This window comes from Nicotiana tabacum, chromosome 16 (genome assembly GCF_000715075.1).
Source record: "Nicotiana tabacum cultivar K326 chromosome 16, ASM71507v2, whole genome shotgun sequence".
In the NCBI taxonomy this organism is placed as follows: domain Eukaryota; kingdom Viridiplantae; phylum Streptophyta; class Magnoliopsida; order Solanales; family Solanaceae; genus Nicotiana; species Nicotiana tabacum.
Genome location: NC_134095.1, coordinates 166,313,826 through 166,332,440, shown reverse-complemented (window position 1 = coordinate 166,332,440; position 18,615 = coordinate 166,313,826). Strand labels below are relative to the sequence as shown.

Below are 18,615 nucleotides of genomic sequence, written 5' to 3'. Positions count from 1 at the left end.
TCGACCCTGAGGAGGTGCGGGTTTTGGAGAGAGGTTCACCCGAGTGGAGATAAGGATGAAGGGGCCTGATCGGCACATAGTCATTCCCGTAGATTATGACCTCTTGGCTAACTCTGAACGGGCAGTGCCGACCTTCGCTCCTCCATGCACGGATTCTGAGAACAGGATGCTGCAGGTATTGAGGGATGCGGATCTGTCGTTGGGTATATCCGGCATGGCCTTGCGAGTAAGTTTGCTTTTCCCATGTTAGGTTAGTTCATTTCGTATATGTAATTCGCTTCCGCTGACTTGTCTTCTTTTGCATGTCAGACCCTCATCATGTAGATTAAGTGTGATTGGCGGGAAGAACGAAGGATGACCCTCTTTAAGAAGATGGTATCCAAGTACAGAGAGTACTGTTAAGCTCCGAATGCTAGTTGACTTACTTAGCCAGGATGACCAGTTCTAGACGCTCAGCGATGGGCTCAAGAAGAACGATAAGGAGCTGAGGGAGAAAGACGAGGAGCTTATGAGGGCTATCGACAGATGCAACGTGCTTGAGGGGGCGCTGAAGGCTAAGGAGGATGATCTCGAGGTGAGCAAGGGAGTGACAACTGAGAATACTGACCTTCATGCTCAAGTGGCGTCTTTAAGGGTTGAGCTCGAGTAGAGTGAAACAAGGGACATCAACTTGAGGGATGAGTTGAGCACCAGGGTCGAAGAGTTGGGTCAAGCTGAGAAAGTTAGAATGGTCGTTGTGCGGAGGCGGTAGCCTTATGGGGCGCCCTCCATGTTTGCAAGTCTGAGCGGGCTACTGAGGTGGAAACTTCAATGCTCAAGGAGGCAAGGTATGAGGAGCGGATCGGGGGTTTGGAGGCCGAGCAATCTGAGCTGAATGAGCAAGTTGTCACCCTAAGAGCCGAGAAGGCGCAACAATAGGCCCAGCCATCTATATCTCATACTTCTGTCGATCCTGGTGTGTCACGAGAGTTGTATGAAATGGGGGTTCATGCTGAGGCCCAACTTGATATATACAGATCTCTGAAGACGGCTAGGAAGATTTTCGGGGCGGAACTTGAGAATGTTCGTGTCAAGGCACGTGTAGCTCGTGACGCCTGTGGTTATGATCCTAGTACGCCCAACGGGGATGATGATGGAGACGCCTTAGATGGACTTGCCTCCGACCCTTGGTATGACGATGGGTATACTGATGACGTCGGTGATGATGCAGCGTGAAGTCTTTGTACTTGGAATGTATTTTTTGTGTTTTGCGCTCTTTTTATGGGGGCGTCTTTCAAACCCTTTGTAAATTGTATTGGAATGGAAATGATTGAAATGGAACATTTGTTTTTTGCTGTGTATTTCTGGCTCTTTTGTTTTGTGAGTGTCTTCTTTTGTGAGAAATTTCTTGACCTTCGATGAATCGAATGTAAGTTTATTTGAACGAGGTCGAATGTAGATCTATTCGAATGCGGTCTATTGTAAGTTAATCCGAGCAAGGTTGAATGTATATTGATTCGAGCGAGGTCGAATGTATATTGATTCGAGCGAGGTCGAATGTATATTGATTCGAGCGAGGTCGAATGTATATTGATTCGAGCGAGGTCGAATGTATATTGATTCGAGCGAGGTCGAATGTATATTGATTCGAGCGAGGTCGAATGTATATTGATTCGAGCGAGGTCGAATGTATATTGATTCGAGCGAGGTCGAATGTATATTGATTCGAGCGAGGTCGAATGTATATTGATTCGAGCGAGGTCGAATGTATATTCCCTTTGTGTTTGGTGTGATTGTGTACGTTTGGTGTTGTGTAAGAATGTCGTACTGCTTTGTTTATTCATTAGAGAATATTACATGTTTCTGTTCGATCCGTACCTACATTCGAAGAGTCCCAGTCTATCTAGTCCCTTCATCGCTCGGCCTAGAGAAGTAGTCGATAGGCGGGACGATGAACTTAATACCTAAACTCCAAGACGCCTCCTTCATCGCCTCATTAAAACCTCCCCGAGAAAATCCAATTGGGACAAAACTCAGGTGGGAGAAAAAGAGTACAACTTGGAGGACGTCCATCTTCAGAAGTTGAAGTATTTGAGGTGGGAAACGTTCCAATTGTTTGGTAGTAGTTTTCCCTCCATTGTTTCTAGTTGGAATGACCCTTTGTTTGCTGTTGCCGTGATTTTGTATGGTCCGTCCCAATTGGTTCCTAGTTTGCCTTCCCCGTGGGTCTTTTCTCGCTTGTGTTTTTGCTTTGAGTACATAGTCCCTACCTTGAGTGGTCTGACTTTGGCTTTTTGTTGTAGTACCATTTGCTATTTTTGAGCTATCATTCTTATGTAGGCCATGTCTCTTCGCTCATCTGTTTCCTCGAGGTCTTGCTTTATGCTTTCATCGTTACTTGGTCCGCTCTCGTTGGAGTATCTCAAACTTGGCTCCCCGACTTTGACTAGTATCACTGTGTCAGTCCCATAGACTAGTGAATATGGCGTTTCTCCTGTGCTTGTTTTTGGTGTGGTGCGGTATGCCCATAGCACTTCCGGTAGCAGTTCCGGCCACAATATCTTGGCGTTCTCAAGCTTCTTCTTCATGATGTTCAGTATTGTTTTATTGGAGGACTTCGCCTGACCGTTGCTTGCGAGATGATATGCCGTGGAGAGTATTCACTTGATATGCCATTTCTCGAAGAATTCGGCGGTCTTTTTTCCGGTGAATTGGGGTCCATTGTCACAAATTATTTCTTTGAGGATGCCGAAGCGACATATGATGTTCCTTCATATGAATGTGATAACTTCTTGTTCGTGTATTCAGGCGAATACACCTGCTTCTACCCCCTTGAAAAAATAGTTAGTTAAAACCAAAAGAAATCGTATATTACCTCGTCCTGATGGAAGGGGTCCGACGATATCCATCCCCAATTTGATGAATGGCCAAGGCGATGTGACGAAGTGGAGGTGCTCGCTCGCCTGGTGGATCATTGGAGCGTATTTTTGGCATTGTTCACACTTTCGAATGAAGTCATCGACTTCCTTTTTTCATGGTGGGCTAGTAATAGCCTGCCTGATGAGGCATCTAAAGAGGGCTCGATTACTGGAATGTGCTCTACAGTGGCCTTCGTGTACTTCTTCGAGTACACGCCTAGTTTGGTTTGGTCCTAGGCACTTCACCAAGGGACCACCAAACATCCTTTTGTACAGCTCATAGTTGATGATGTTATGTTGGGCACCCTGCATTCGAAGCTTCTTGGCTTCTTTTTTGTCGGGTGGGAGCACTCCGTCCTGCAAATATGACATAGTACAGTTGCGCCAGTCCCAAATCAAGTTTATAGTGCGTATCTCAATTTGGTCTATCGACGAACGGAAGATGGTGTCCACGTTTTCTTTTCCTCTTATGTTCTTGGTGGCCGCTGCTAATTTGGCAAGGCCGTTTGCTTCGATATTTTGTGCTCGGGGTATCTGGTCGAGTTGGCACTCGTCGAACTCGGGCAATAGCTTATGAAATTCTACCTGATATTTTGTAGCCTTTGTTCTTTGATTGGGAAAGTCCATATGACTTGGTTGACGACGAGTTGAGAGTCACATCAGAGGATGACTCATCGTGCTCCATACTTGAGATATAGTTTTAGTCTTGTAATTACGGCCTTATACTCAGCCTCATTGTTAGTCATGTCGGGACACCGTATGGACTGACAGATGATTTCGCCTATTGGGACCTCGAGCACGAATCCCAGTCCAGATCCTGTCGCGTTGGAGGCACTATCGGTGCACATGACCCATAGGTTGGGTCTCTTGGGGGAGGTACTGGAGGCTTCCTACTCAGCCTCATGCAGTATTTTAGCGCTAAAGTCGGCAACGAAGTCGGCAACGAAGTCGGCGAGTACTTGCGACTTTATCGTTGTTCGCAGCTGATATGTTATGTCGTGCTCGCTTAATTCGATGGCACACTTGGCCAATCTACCCAACAACTCGGGTTTGTGTAAGATACTTCTTAGGGGAAGGTCGTGACCACTGAGATGGGGTGGCATTGGAAATAGGGTCTCAGCTTTTGTAAAGCTACGACTAATGCCAGGGCCAGTTTTTTCGAGGTGGGGATACCTCGTTTTAGCATCGACCAGGGTTTTGATAATGTAATATATTGGAGATTGTGTACCTTTATTTTCACGGACCAAGACTGCGCTTACTATGACGTCGGATACGGCCAAGTAGATTAAGAGACGTTCGCATGGTTCTGCCTTGACGAGTAATGGGGGTGAGGACAAGTATGCCTTTAGTTCTCTTAGGGCATTGACGCATTCGGAATTCCACTAGAGTCCATTGTCCTTTTTGAATACGTCAAAGAATTTGTGGACATTTGTCAGAGGATCGTGAGATGAACCTCGACAGGGCGGCTATACGGCCGGTCAACTTCTGCACTTGTTTCTTGTTGGTCAAAATTTCAGGTATTCCCTTTATAGCCTTGATTTGGTCGGGATTGACCTCGATGCCTCTCTGACGATACCAAAAAACCGAGGAACTTTCCTGAGGTCACGCTAAAAGCACACTTTTCGGGGTTCAACTTCATGTCGTATCGTCTAAGTATGCCGAAGGCTTCCCTTAGGTAGTCGATGTGGTCCTCTTTTATTTTTGATTTAACTAACATGTCGTCTATATAGACTTCCATCGTTTTGCCGAGTTTCTCTTTGAACATCTTGGTGAACACCTTTTGATAGGCCGCCCCTACATTTTTTAACCCGAACGACATGACAGTGTAGTAGTACGTCCCTTGATGGGTGATGAAGGAGATTTTTTCTTGGTCGTCCTCCTCCATGAGGATTTGGTTGTATCTTGAGTAGGTGTCCAAGAAGCTTAATAACTCGCGTCCTGATGTTGCGTCGATGAGCTGATCGATGTGAGGCAACAAGAAGGAGTCTTTTGGGTAGATTTTGTTTAGGTCCATCAAGTCTATGCACATGCGCCATTTCCTATTTTTCTTTTTTACCATGAACACGTTAGCGACCCATTGAGGGTACTTTGACTCTCGAATGGAATCGTTGGAAAGCAATTTTTCTACCTCTTCATGGACGGCCTCGTTGATTGCAGTATTGAACTTTTCTCTGATTTGTCATACTGGCGGATAGAGTGGATCGATATTCAGCTTGTGTGTTGCAATGTCTTTCGAGATACCTAGCATATCTGTATGGGAGAAAGTAAACTGATCAGCGTTGTTAGTTAAAAATTTATGGAATTTACCTGGTTCTGTGAGTTTGTGGCCGATGTAGGCTTTTTTGTTGTGGTCACTTATTTCCAGCTGGACGGGATCGAGGTCTTCCATTGTTGACCCTGTGGCTTCCACAACGTTGGGGTCTCTGACGACATCTATTTGTTCGTCGGACTCGGGCCCCGACTTCGGTAATTGCTATGCTCCTGAGCCCTCCTCTCTTAACTATTGGGTGTATGTGCAATCTTGGGCGATGTAGTTGCATTCTTGAGTTGTGCGCTATTCACCACAGATGCTAAATATTCCCCATGGGGTAGGGAACTTGATGACCTAGTATAAACTGGACGGGATGGCCCTCATGGCATATATCCAGGGTCGCCTTCTAATGGCGTTGTAGGCAGTTTCTTGGTTCATGACATGGAATGTTGTTTCCAAGGTGATGCGACGAGCAATGTTATCTCTCCAGATATTTGTTCAACTGCAATAGTGTTATGCAATGTGGTATCTTATCCTCGAGTCTCATTTGTGTAAGAACTATAGGGTAGATAATACACGTGCCGCTCCCGTCATCTACCACGATTCTTTTTACATAGGTATCTAAAATTCATAAAGTAATGACAAGAGCGTCAAAATGAGGAAAGGTCAAACCGTGGGTATCTGACTTATTGAAGACGATACTGTTTTCGAGGTCATCATACTGTTCATGGGTGATCGACCGTTTCAATTTATGTGTGGTGGTGAACTTTACATGGTTGATTGTTTCTTCGTCGCTTCCGCCGATGATCATTTGGATGGTGCGGGCGGGCGAGGGTGTCTTTGGGGGTGGTTCTCGTCCACAGGCGAAATTGGCTCTCCCTCGGTCCCTCATCAACTCCTTTAAATGTCCTTGGTGGAGCATGTTCACTACTTCTTGTCGTAGGGCTATGCAATCCTCGGTCTTATGGCCTCGTTCCTAATGGAACTCGCAGAAGGCATTCGACTTTCTGGAATTTGGGTCCGACTTCATCTTTTGTGGCCATTTCACCTTGGGACCGAGCTTCTCTAGGGCGTAAACTATTTATGAAGGAGAAACACAAAAAATGTGAGCAAATAAAAGTGGAGACATACCTCTTTCGTTTCGGTGAGTTCCTATTTATGGCCTAGACGACCCTTCGGCTTGGCGGGGAGGTAGTGGGACAGTGACTCTGATGTACAGTTGGTGCCTTTCCTGATTGAGGCGTGGACCTGCATGATCTCTTCGGCTGTCATTCTGATGATCTTTCATTGATTCCATTTGGACTGTCGTTAGCTGTTGGGTTGGACCATTGGGGTTTTCTTCATCTGCTCTCACCTCGACACAACAAGCATTGTGAATTTCTTCCCAGGTAGTGGGAGGGTATTTCATGAGTCTGCTGAATAATTTTCTGGTCGCCCTCTACCCGTTACTATTTAACCCGTTTTGAAAAGCCGCTACTGCCATCCCTTCTGACACGTTTGGCAGGCTCATTCTTACTCTGTTGAACCGGGTGAGGAAGTCCCTAAGTCCTTAGCCAGGCGATTGTTTGACGGTGAATATGTCATTCACTCTAGCTTTTGCTTTCTTGGCCCCGACATGGGCGGTGACGAACTTTTCGGCCATTTTCTCGAATGTCATTATGGAGCATGCTGGTAATTGTGAGTACCATGTTAAGGCTCCTCCTGTTAGGGTTTCACCGAACTTCTTCAGCAGCACCGACGACACCTGCTCTTTCGAGAGATCGTTGCCTTTTACCGCCATGACGTAATGAATGATATGGTCTTTAGGGTCCGTTGTACCATCGTATATTTTTAGATATGGTGGCATTTTGAAGGTTTTGGGTATGACATATGGGGCTGCCTCCTCGCTGTATGGCTGTTTTACGAAACGACCGACGTTCAGTTTTGGCAGGAGTTTCGGGGCGCCTGGTATCTTATCAACTCTTTCTTGGTGCTCCCTTATTTGGTCGCGGAGCGCTTTATTCTCATTCTCCATTTCTTCAATTTTCTTCAGAACAGCTACAAGGGAGTCGTTACCTACGTCAATAACGGTGTGAGTGATACCTGTTGGGGGAGGAGCATATGCTCGTTGATGGCTGTTAGGGTGTCAACTTGTGCGGTGTTCTTACTCGCCACTTGAGCGAGTTTGTCAAGTATAATGCTTAGGGTACTTGTCAGCCACGCCTCCAATAACTCTTTTACTGTAGGCGGCGCTTCTTCCATAGTGGACGTGGAGGCTACCTTCTTATGTGAAGCGGTTACACTCTCATGAGGATGAGGTGAATCACTTTGCCTAGGTGAGGAGCTCGGTGTCACATTCTCCCCGTATTCCCTGTCCACCTCGTTGATGGTTCCTAAGAGATTGGTAGTGACATCTATCACTGCTTTCAGTCTTTCCTCTCATTTTCCTACTATTGTTAGCTTGTGCAAACCAGAAAAAATGAGCTTTTGTTATTTTTTTAGATCTAGAAGACTAAACTTTTTAACTAGGAACTCCCATAGACGACGATAAATTGTTTGACCAAAATGTTTTAAGCCCTTTTAGTTAAACCAATTTAATAAATAGACAAGGGGTGAATCCGAGTTAAAAGTAATAAATTTGAGATCCTAAATTAAACAACTTGGATGGTATGGGACCGTGTTCAAGTCAACAAATGCCGAGTTAATACTCAATGACTATTAATAAATTTGAGAATGAAAACATGCAATAAATGTGATAAATGACATTAAATATAATAAGAAGGAATTTGTCACTCAAATGTTGGATCTTCCTCTAACTACAACGTGTGACAACATACAATAAAAATGAACTATGTGTTCTTGGATCTTGTGAACTAAAGAGGAATATTACTCCCTCCGGTTCACAATAAGTGTCCAATTTACTTTTAGCATGCCCATTAAAAAAATACTAAATTCTATACAAAAATACCTACTATGACTAAACTACCCCTAATTAAACATTTAATGTGAGGAGTAAGAAACTTTTTTAGGGATATGTACATAGGGGTTATTTTGTAAAGACAAATTGAATTCTTTCTTGATTACATAACTGGACACTTATTTTGAACCAAAATGAAAAAGTAAATTGGACACTTATTGTGAACCGAAGGGAGTATATAATGGAATCAAACAAAGGAGACAAGACAAGTTTTTTGTATATTCTTGATAGTCAACTCTTTACAGGATGATCTTTTATAAAAGTTTCGAATCCCCTTTTGTTTTCTCCCTCATCCTATTTATAAGGGATATCCCTAGAAAACCCTAAAAAGTACAATAAGGGGAAATATTCAATAGAATATTCTTATTCATAACCCTAGGAATATTCTAACAGTTGCAGCCGTTTGCTCTCTACTCGACCTCGGCACATCTCTCCCTTTGAGCGACTCCTCGCCACTGGACCGTGCTTGATTTCTACCTCGGCTTTAGCTCGTCCGTCTACATTCGTTAAACTAGACCTAATTTTGACCCATACACCTCTTCCACGTGTATGTCACCATATGCTTAAAACCCTCTGCGTTTCTCTTTTTTTTTTTTTTTTTCTTTTTAATTTAATTTCCTTTAGATTCTATCAGGCAATAACATCAGTTTATTAATTAGGATCTTTAACAGGAAGGAATCAAATGAAAAATGGGAAAATAAAGATTACTTGTTTGTTAATGATATCTGACATAGGGGAAGATCTAATGTGTTAGTTTGGGTCCATCGCTCACACCATGGCTCGTTGCGAACTCAATTATTATTGTAGTATAAATTAACTTGAGGTTGTTGTAGAGCTCCATAAATATCAAATTCTAAATTTTGGATCCGTCTTAAGTCTAAAGGTGTTGACCAAATGTTTTTAAACTCTCATGCTTCATTTTACCAATAATAAGTCTAAAGGTGTTGACCAAATGTTTTTAAACTCTCATGCTTCATTTTACTTCCATAATTAAAGATTTCATGCAATTTCATTAAAAGATATCCTTGTACATTTTCCTTTCATTGCACAAAAGTTTAAATCTTTGCAGATTTAGTTATAGATTATTAGTAATGTACCACCTTCTTTTAATATTTAATTAGTAAAATATGCATATCTTTTGAAATTTTAAATTTGAGTAATTTCTTATGCTTTATATATAATATTAATAAAGGAAAAAGTTAAATTTTGGATAATTTTTGCATGTAACAACCAAATAATATCTAAATGTCAAATATTGTTATATATAGGTGTATAACAACATTCACTATAAAAGCTAAGAAATTATCAGAACAACATATATTGTTATAGAGAGATTTAGCTGTTTATGGCTGAGTCTATCTTTGTATGATGCTAAATTAAGACATGTTAATGTCTCATAAAAAAGAAAATACAATTGTTCTCAAAGAATATTAACGAATGTGAAATTTGTTTTGAAGCTAAAATTACTAAAAGAAACTTGTTCTTATATGTAAATAGAGAAACAGAAATATTATACTTGATTCACACTGATTTAGACAATTAATCTGAAACAGACTATGATTGGAGGTGGGAACATATACCATGCGACTTTTTATTGATGTACAATACATTAATAGTTATGGTATGATAAAGAGGGAGGAGGGGGTTTGGGGGGTGGGTGGGGTGGGGTGGGGGTGGGGCGAAGGTGGTCCTTGTGTGTAAACCAGTTATTTGGTGATAGAAATTTTGTATCCTTCAAGTCATTGGTAGGACACTATGAGCTATAGATCTAAGGCATGACCTTGGCTCTGAAACATCCTTTACATCTATTGGATTCATTCTGGGATTCTTGAGCCAGATTTTGGCTCTGGCCATCACTTGACTTTGGGCTGCCACAGGAATCTGATCTAAGAGATAAAGACTCAAACATCTGCAGCTCTACAATTTCCTTGCCTTCACATATGATCTTAACCTCACAGAACTCTGGTGCATTTTGCAATATCTGATAAGCCGTACCGTTACCTCTTCTTGACATCATTTTCCTATGATCAAAGGAATTTAATTAATCAATAAGATTAACAAAAGCAGCTTAAAACTAATGGAGAAGTTGAGTAGTAGTTTAAGTGGCAGTAATTTTATTTTTCTCATACTTGATATTGGCTTTAGAAGTACCAAGAATCAGCTTTCTTATGTTGCAGATAGGAATAAGATCCAGTATAGCTTTGCCTTCCATGTCACTCTCTATAAGAATTGTATCCACTTTAACCTGTTCAAAGTGGCACATATATCATGTAACCCAGCGGCGGAGCCAGAATTTTCATTAAGAGGATCGAAATATAAAGAAACAAACTCATCAAGAAGTCAAGGGGTGTCATTATATATATAGTGTGTATATATATATTATTTTTTTTAAAATTACCCAACTACACACTATAATTTTCCAACGAAAGGGTGTCGGTTGACACCCCTTTGGTGCATGTGGCTCCGCCACTGATATAGCCTTAGATCTGTTTCTGGTGGCGAAATCAGAATTTTGGCTAAAAATGCTCAAGATTTAATATGTGTATATAAAGTAGTATTTCACTATATATGCAAGATAAATTTTCCGACAAAAGGTGTTCAACCGTCACAGTTTTGTTTCTGCAAGTTACTAATCTGTTATAGGCAAATATAAGAGATTATGTGTAGTTTATTTGTGTACCTTGAAAGCAGTGCAGATGTCAACAAACTTTTTAAGGAACTGCCTCCTCTTGCTTCTTTCTTGAGCCATGAACTTCTCCTTCTGCTCTTCATTCACTTGGCTTATTGGAATCATTCCCACTGTTTTATAACAAAATTTGGAAAATTTATAGTGTACAATAAATTAAATTAGGTCTAAATTCAAATAATTTTTCTCTTCATAAAGGTAAAAGGATCAAAATACTCCTCTATTGCACAAAATACCTAAATTTTACCCTGTGTTATGTCTTAAGGCCCTTCATACCCTTGTCGTTAGTAAATTGTCTCGTATTTACCCTTTACCCTAACAGAAATCTAATCTAAAGAATCGCTGAGGATAATTTCAAACTGTAGACAAAAGTCGAGGGGTAAGTTTGAACCTTTTCACCGAAGTATATTGACACGTGAAATCCACTCAGTTCAAGCCGGAATTAGAGCTCTTTTAAAGCTAATAGCAAATACGAGGCTATTTGCTAAACGACAAGGGTATCCATGACTCCAACGTATAATCAAAGCTAATAGCAAATACGAGACTATTTGCTAAACGACAAAGGTATCCATGACTCCAACGTATAATCAATAAAGGATAAAATTTAAATATTTTGTAAAATAGATAGATAAATTTGGACAATTTCACTTTCAAGAATGAAATAAGGGGCTAAAGGAATGGAATCAATACTCTTTAGAAAGATATAACGAAGGATTTCTATCTTTCTTAAACTCCATGTTAAGTAAACACCGTCAAATAAAATGCAACGAAGAGAATAACTACATAATAAAGGATTTTATGTATGTTTGATTTTTTTTTTTTGTGTGTGTGTGAGAGAGAGAGAAAACTTACAAAGAGTAGGGATATACTTGGTTTGAGGAAAGATAAGAATGAGAAAAACAATGGCAGAGTTTGGATTGATTACACCATTTTTGAGAGTCCAAAACAATGCATCCATACTTGATTCCTCTTGGCTAATATTCTTATTCCAAACAGCAACATAAACAATATCATGAATATCTCCTCCTTTATTATTAAAATCAAAGGAAAACAAACTGCCTTGATCCATTTCACCTTCACTTCTTGTACTGTTCAAACGGACCAAACCCCCATTATTATGATCCATTTCAAATAAATAACTTGTAGTAGAATAATAAAATTTCTCATCTTCTTCTTCTTCAATCTCATTGATCAAAGTGTTTGTGTTAGTTTGTTGACTTTGACTTTGACACTCATCTTTGTAATTGAACTCATATTCACTCTTCATTGTTTTTGTCTTTGTGCTATCTTATTTGCTTCAAAAAGATTCAGTTGTTTGAAAAAACTCAGACAGAAAAGTTTAGGACAAATTAAAGGTTGCTATAAATTGAGACATTTTGTTCTTATGTACTAATGTCCCTATTGTAAGCAACCAACTTAATTAAAAAGAACCCCTTATTTATTTGTGATTTTGGTATTATAAGCAAGATATTCCACTGAATATGCTTCATATATCAGCTGGTTGTTGATGTTATGTCATTACATATCATGTAAATGTGCTATTTTTACACTATTGTGTTGTATCGTATTGTTATTTTAAATATAATATTTATTTTGATTTTTATATAAATTTTATTGTATCGTATCGTTAAATTCGTCGTTACGTAACCAGGAAAAATGCCACTTTATGGAACAACAGATTTAGTGTAGTCGCGTCGTTACCTTATTTTTTTCTCTCATCTTGCCCTTTCTTATTATTAATTAATAATCCTATTTTATCCTTTACTCTATCTTTTTATATATAATTCTACCTTGTACCTTATTTTTTCTTGCAAATTTATCCTTCATACTATTGGTGCATGACATCATAAAATAATAACAAATAATACAATCTATCCAAGTATTGTATACATCAAAACGATACAGTACAATACAATACAATACTACACAATACGTTATGAAACGATACTAATTAACAACCATCCAAACAAGTTGTTACTTGTTGTAACTAGGTAACTCAGCCTTATTTTAGATTACATTTTTTTTTTATGAAGATTACCTATAAATATCTTTGGTGTATAAGTTAAACTCGTATAAATGATCGCACTAGAAATTTACATGTAATTTAATGTAACCCCTTTATAGGGGGAAAAAAGGTAAATACATAAGTACTTTAATTGAATTTTGCACATCTAGCTCCTAGTTGGTATGCCTAAAAAATATGAATAATTAGTCAACTGAGAAGACAACATTTATTCATTCATTTTAATAAACCAAACTTAAGAAATAAGTGATAGGAATGATGTCATGAGTAAAAGGTTTTTAAATGTCGTGAAGTTATTCTGATAATGACTTCCAAAAGAATATGCGAAATAGCTACCAGAATCAAGCAATAGGAAATTGTCTAAGGTCAAATGCTCTTTGTATACAGTATATATATATATATATATATATATATATATAATAAAAAAATTCCTCTTGATTATTAAAAATAAGTGAGATTAGTTGAACAGTGTGTGAGAATCAAAGATGCTTTTTGACAATAAATCTAATGGATTCTTGTACTGGAATCCTAAATACTTGCACATTAGTTTTTTATATTAATCAAAGCATAACTAGTATATCCTCGACGTGATGTTTCATAAAATCTTGCTAGCTATATCCTCTATTAAATACTATACTAAAATATAGGGATAGTATATAATTACAGATATATATTCAGAATTCATAAACTTTAAATCATGTTTGCATCTCTGCCTACCGTAACAAGTATTAAAATTTTGCCAAAGATATGTGTCACTATGCTTGCTATAACAATACTTCGGTATAACATCCAATATTCGGAACAAACAAGACTGATATATATAGAGAGGTTTGACTGTATAGAGTTATGATACTGAAGCTTTCTGTGCAACTGTCAGGGTGTAGCTATAATATTAGTTACGAGTTTGGACGAACCCAATAGCTTTTTCTTAGATCTTGTGTTTGTATTTATTTTTTTATTAAATATGTATAAATATTTAATTACGACCCCAATAATTAGAATGAGCTAAGACTTAACACATTCAGAATCCATAAACTTTAAATATTATTTACGTCTCTGGCTACTGTTACTTAGTAGTATCAAATTTTGCCAAAGATATTTGTCACTATGCTTGAAATTTCCTGTGCAAAGGATCCTATAGGTGTTACAAACTAGTTGGCCTAAAGTATATTATTATTGTTACACTTATATTAGGTCCAATTAAAAATATAACGACCAGATTTTGACACATAGTTTTGAAAGAACCTCTAATTTGCTTTAGAAGACTGGTTACTTATAACCAATATTTGAATGAAATGGGTTCGAGGAAAGTGGATATAAATATATAGGCGGATCCAGGATTGAGGATTCGACAATCATAGGGGCACCTTTACCGTCAATATAAATTTATTGTTGCTCATAAAGATTGGTACGGGGTCTTTGTTAATATTTGACTATTTTTTGGAGAACATTTGCAAGTATATATAGAATTTTTGCCGAAGTCTCGGATGCCGATTAATTGATATCTCTGATCTAATTGAAGCTCTTCTTGCATCAATTTAAGCACTTATGTCTTCGATTATACATGTAGATATGCAAGAAGTTACATAGACTCGTATACTTTTGGTATCTAATGGAGAATATTTAAGCGTAAATTGGCTAAAGGGCAGCCTGGTGCATAAAGCATTCGACGTTCACAGGGAAGAGCCGCATCCCATGGGGTGTTATGTAGGCAACCTACCGCGATGCAAGCATCGATGGCTGATTCCACGGCTTGAACACGTGATCAACAGGTCACACAAAGACAACTTTAAGCGCTTTCTAAGTAAGACATTCATACACTTTCTGCACATTTGAATGCCTCAAGAATTATATGAAAATCATAAGATACAACATATAACAAATTAAATAAAATCTCCCATCCCTTGGCTTAAATTTCTACTATACTTCTTATTTTTATAAATTTTCTCATGTCCCTTCAATATTTCCATTAGATGATTCTCCAATTTCTTCCTCTTCTTGTTCCTTTTGCCGCCATTTCTGCAGTTCTCCTTCAACTACCAATTTGGCTGCTTCAGCCATTTCTGCTGTCTTAATTGCTTCTTGTGTTGCAGCTTCAATATCTTCTTTCTCCTTCAAAATCGCCTCGAGTTTCTTGTTTGCTTCATTTTCATTGGCATTAATGGACTCCACTTGAGCCAATGCAGTTTTAACTTTTATTTCAGCATCATTCTTTTTTATTTCCACTTGTCGTTTCATCGCGTCGAATTCCTCAATTGACAATCTTATCTTCCCATTTGACGCTAAATTATGTTCTTCATTATCATCAGTAGGATTGTGTATCTTATCATCTGCAAGTTTCATTGCTGTTTCTGCCTCTTCAGCTTCTTTTAATGCAACTTTTAGTTTTTCTTCTGTTTCTTTGGTTGTTTCTTGAGCTGTTTTTGTTTCTTGTTTGAGTAATTCTGCTTTCCTCTTCATCTCTTCTGCTTCATTTTTAAATTGAATCGCCTCGGAATTCAACTGTTGAATTCTTGAAGGTAAATCATTAGAATCTCCTTCTGCTTGTGTTTTAGCTGAAATACTTGTTTCAAGTTCCTTCTTGCTATTTTCAAGATCCATTTTTAAGTTTTCAACTAAGGACTCTGCTTCCTCTGCTTTCTTTTTAAGCGTAGAGAGGTCGCCTTTTACGCGTTCTACTTCTAGTTGAAGCGAATCAACTAGGGTTCGGAGTGAACTTTCCTCTGCTGTTATCTCGCTCAACGCCTTCTTTGTAGCATCGAGCTCTGCATTTGCTTTATTATAAGCGTCCAAATCCAGGGCTCGAACTTGATTTAGTTGGTCTTGTAAGACGTGAATCGCCTCGTTGGTTACCTCGAGTTTTTCCAGGATGTTTTCGGTTACTAATTGAGAATCAGGGTCCTGTTTGAGAGCCCTGATTTTGTCCTCAGCTTCTTCTTTAGCTGTTCTAAGGGAATGTAAGTGAGTTTCTTTCTCTGCAATAAGTTTTTCATGCTCATCTTGTGCTTGGAGAGATGCAACTTTTACTTGGCCTAACGTTTCGCGTAATGTATCAACTTCTTTCGAGAGTTTACCTAGCCTCTCTTTGTTGATGGCCGCGTTATGTTGCGCGTCTGCAGCTTCTTGAAATGCAGCTAATTTTGCTTCCAGGGCCGCGTCAAAGTCCTGACGAAGATTTGTTAGCTCTTGTTTCGCTGCATTTAACTCGCCTGAAGATGTTCGATATTGTTCTCTTTCAGCTTCAACATTCTGTTTCCATGCATCAGTGCCAACTGGTGGCTTGTTGGATTTCTGTTCTTCGAGTTCGATGGCTCGGGCTTTTGCAGCTTCTGTTGTCTCAATGGCTGCTTGTTTCGATTCGCATAAAGTTTCGAGCTTTCCAGTGAGTTCATGGAGAGTTCTTTTGGCCTTTTCGAGTTCGCGAAGAGCATGAGCTTTTGTTGTCTCTGTACTTCTTATTTGTTCTTTGAAACTGTCTAGTTCTCTCAGGGCTAAGTGAAGCCTACTTTCCTTCTCTAGCACCCTCTGTGAAGGAGAAGAGAAGTTGTTATATGACAATTCAAAAATAAATGCATGATTCTCAAAATTTCATTTTGTAGAAAAAAATAGGATTTGAAGAATAGCATATATTGGAAAGAGATGGATGATAAATATATGTCCTAACTTGTGGCTAGAGCAAGGTCAATCCACAGGGGACAAATTTAGGGCGAGCGCTGTGAGCTCAATTGAACCTATTGCTTTCGGCTCCAATTGAGTATATCTATGTTGGTCAGATCCTTCAAAAATACCGGTGGCTTTGTGTCAGATCCTTTAAAAATTATTATGCAATTTTGGAGGATTCGACATGGGTGGGATCAGTAGCGAAATCAGGAATTTCTCCAAGTGTATTCAAACTTGAAAGAAATAAAAACAATTCCTCGAGAAAGGATGTTCCATATATATTATATACATTTAAAACCTAATATTTTACCTACATATACAGTATAATTTTTCGACAAAGGATAGCCAATTGACCACTCTTAGGACAATGTAGCTTTGCCCCTGGGTGGGACGGATATTTTTGGAGAATCCGAGCAACATAGATGTGTACACATGCTAAAATTATGTGTTCAGAATTAAAATTTGATAGGTTCAATATTTAGGTTCTTACAACTCGATCCATTACAATTTCAAAATTATAGGTTCAGGATTCAAAATTATCGAGTTTAGTTGAACTCATTCATTATATACTCCATCCGCATCCATACATATAATAAGGTCACTCGTTCTAAGCATAGCTGAGAACGTTTTATTAGCCAAACATATATAGTACTACATACCTCTTCAATGGTTTTTGATCTTTTAATTGTGGGCTTAGCCTTAGGGGAAGAACCAGCTTCACCAAACAAACTAACAGCTGCTCTTACAGATTGAAAAGGTGCTCTTGTATCAATTTCTCCAACTTCTGCTCTTGGGGAACCTGTGCTTCCTGCTGTTTTTGGAGAACCAACAGAAGATGGAGAACCTGTGGATTTTGGTGAACCTGAGGCATTTTGCCTCCCAGTTCTTATACTGAATCCAAACATGATTTTTGTGGTTCTATTTCTACACCTTCTCCTGCTAAATCCTGCAAATAAAAGGATGCATATTCAAGATTATGAGTTTTGAAGAAAAAGAAATATTCACTATTTTTTCTAAATGCCACATAAAGAATGATTTCATGATCGTAACATGCATGCAGTAATGAAGCCAGCAACTTTTTCAGGGGTGTTCAAACTTGAAAGGCGCTCTAGTGGGATCTTCACGGACAGAAAAAGATTGCAGTCAGTTTGATAATGATCGAGTGATATTGCTTCTTCGGCCTGAACCGAGGAATCCCTTAGATATGATGCAAAACGGCTCTTGTTCTATCCTTGATTAGAGATTTCTCTATGAAAAATATGAATCGGAGTTTGAAGAAGGGGAGGAAGAAGGAGAAAAATCCCCGACAAAGGGTGTTCAATATATTAAAATTTAATATTTAACCTATACACATAATATAATTTTCTCATAAGGTGGTTAGTTAACCACCCTTAGAATGGTGTAGCTTCGGCCTTACATGCATGCATGCATGGAGTAGGCTAGTAGCGTACACGAATTTTTGCGTACGCAATGTTGGCATACTGTCATAATTCGACTTGTAAATGAGTTTGGTTCTAGGAATATATTGATTTTAAGCTTTTACTTTCTATCTCATATTGACATTTATTACTTCAAAGCAATGTCAGGCTATTGTATATACACATACACATATATATAAGGAAATTGTTTTTTATCGTAAAGTGATGCCGAATGACACCTTTTTCTAAAGGGCGTCTTCGCCACTGCATGCATGAAAATCTATGATCTTGGTTTGCGAAGAAAAGCTTGATGATCATTAAACTTTTATGCAAACAATAATTAATGTTAACTACGTCTCAATCTCAAATAAGTCAAGACTATTGAATAACGCTTAATTAACATATAGTAAATAACATGCACGAAAATATAAAGAGATATATAGCTCACTTCTTATTCATACAAGATAACTCAGAATTCCAGAAATGTGATTTATGGCTATCAACTTTTTGTTTGTGTATATAACAATTCTCAAGATTGTATCCACATTGTGCTATAAACAGGAGAAATGTTGGAACTTTTTCGGGTCTATTTCCCTTTTATATTTTCAAGAAAATGATCATAGGATATGAATAAAGAGAAGAAGAAATTACTAAGGATGAGGTAGGTATGAATGTTTTACTAATTTGCTTCTCTCTGTTTTGTCATGAAATGACATAAAACCAA

At 38.6% G+C, this 18,615-nt stretch overlaps 2 protein-coding genes across 2 annotated transcripts; both read right to left on the bottom strand.

Annotated features, from left to right (window-relative positions):
- Positions 1-9,669: 9,669 nt before the first annotated feature.
- Positions 9,670-12,204, bottom strand: LOC107786076 (uncharacterized). Its single transcript, XM_016607509.2, has 4 exons — positions 11,643-12,204; positions 10,785-10,903; positions 10,234-10,349; positions 9,670-10,125 (listed from the first exon to the last, which is right to left on the bottom strand). Exons 1-4 carry the CDS (start codon positions 12,055-12,057, stop codon positions 9,873-9,875), a joined length of 903 nt encoding a protein of 300 aa, XP_016462995.1. The 5' UTR covers positions 12,058-12,204; the 3' UTR covers positions 9,670-9,872.
- Positions 12,205-14,645: 2,441 nt separating this feature from the next.
- LOC107786075 (WEB family protein At5g55860-like) lies at positions 14,646-18,615 on the bottom strand. The gene is made up of 3 exons (XM_016607507.2): positions 18,340-18,615; positions 17,133-17,419; positions 14,646-16,338 (listed from the first exon to the last, which is right to left on the bottom strand). Exons 2-3 carry the CDS (start codon positions 17,376-17,378, stop codon positions 14,761-14,763), a joined length of 1,824 nt encoding a protein of 607 aa, XP_016462993.1. The 5' UTR covers positions 17,379-17,419; positions 18,340-18,615; the 3' UTR covers positions 14,646-14,760.

Bases quoted from the DNA above. Each gene is read 5' to 3' on its own strand.
- LOC107786076 (XM_016607509.2), bottom strand. From the start codon at position 12,057: ATGAAGAGTGAATATGAGTTCAATTACAAAGATGAGTGTCAAAGTCAA. The intron at 10,350-10,784 runs GTACACAAATAA...CACTTTGAACAG, and splicing joins ACATCTGCACTGCTTTCAAG to GTTAAAGTGGATACAATTCT. The intron at 10,126-10,233 runs GTATGAGAAAAA...CTTTGATCATAG, and splicing joins ACTTCTAAAGCCAATATCAA to GAAAATGATGTCAAGAAGAG.
- LOC107786075 (XM_016607507.2), bottom strand. From the start codon at position 17,378: ATGTTTGGATTCAGTATAAGAACTGGGAGGCAAAATGCCTCAGGTTCA. The intron at 16,339-17,132 runs GTATGTAGTACT...TCTCCTTCACAG, and splicing joins GATCAAAAACCATTGAAGAG to AGGGTGCTAGAGAAGGAAAG.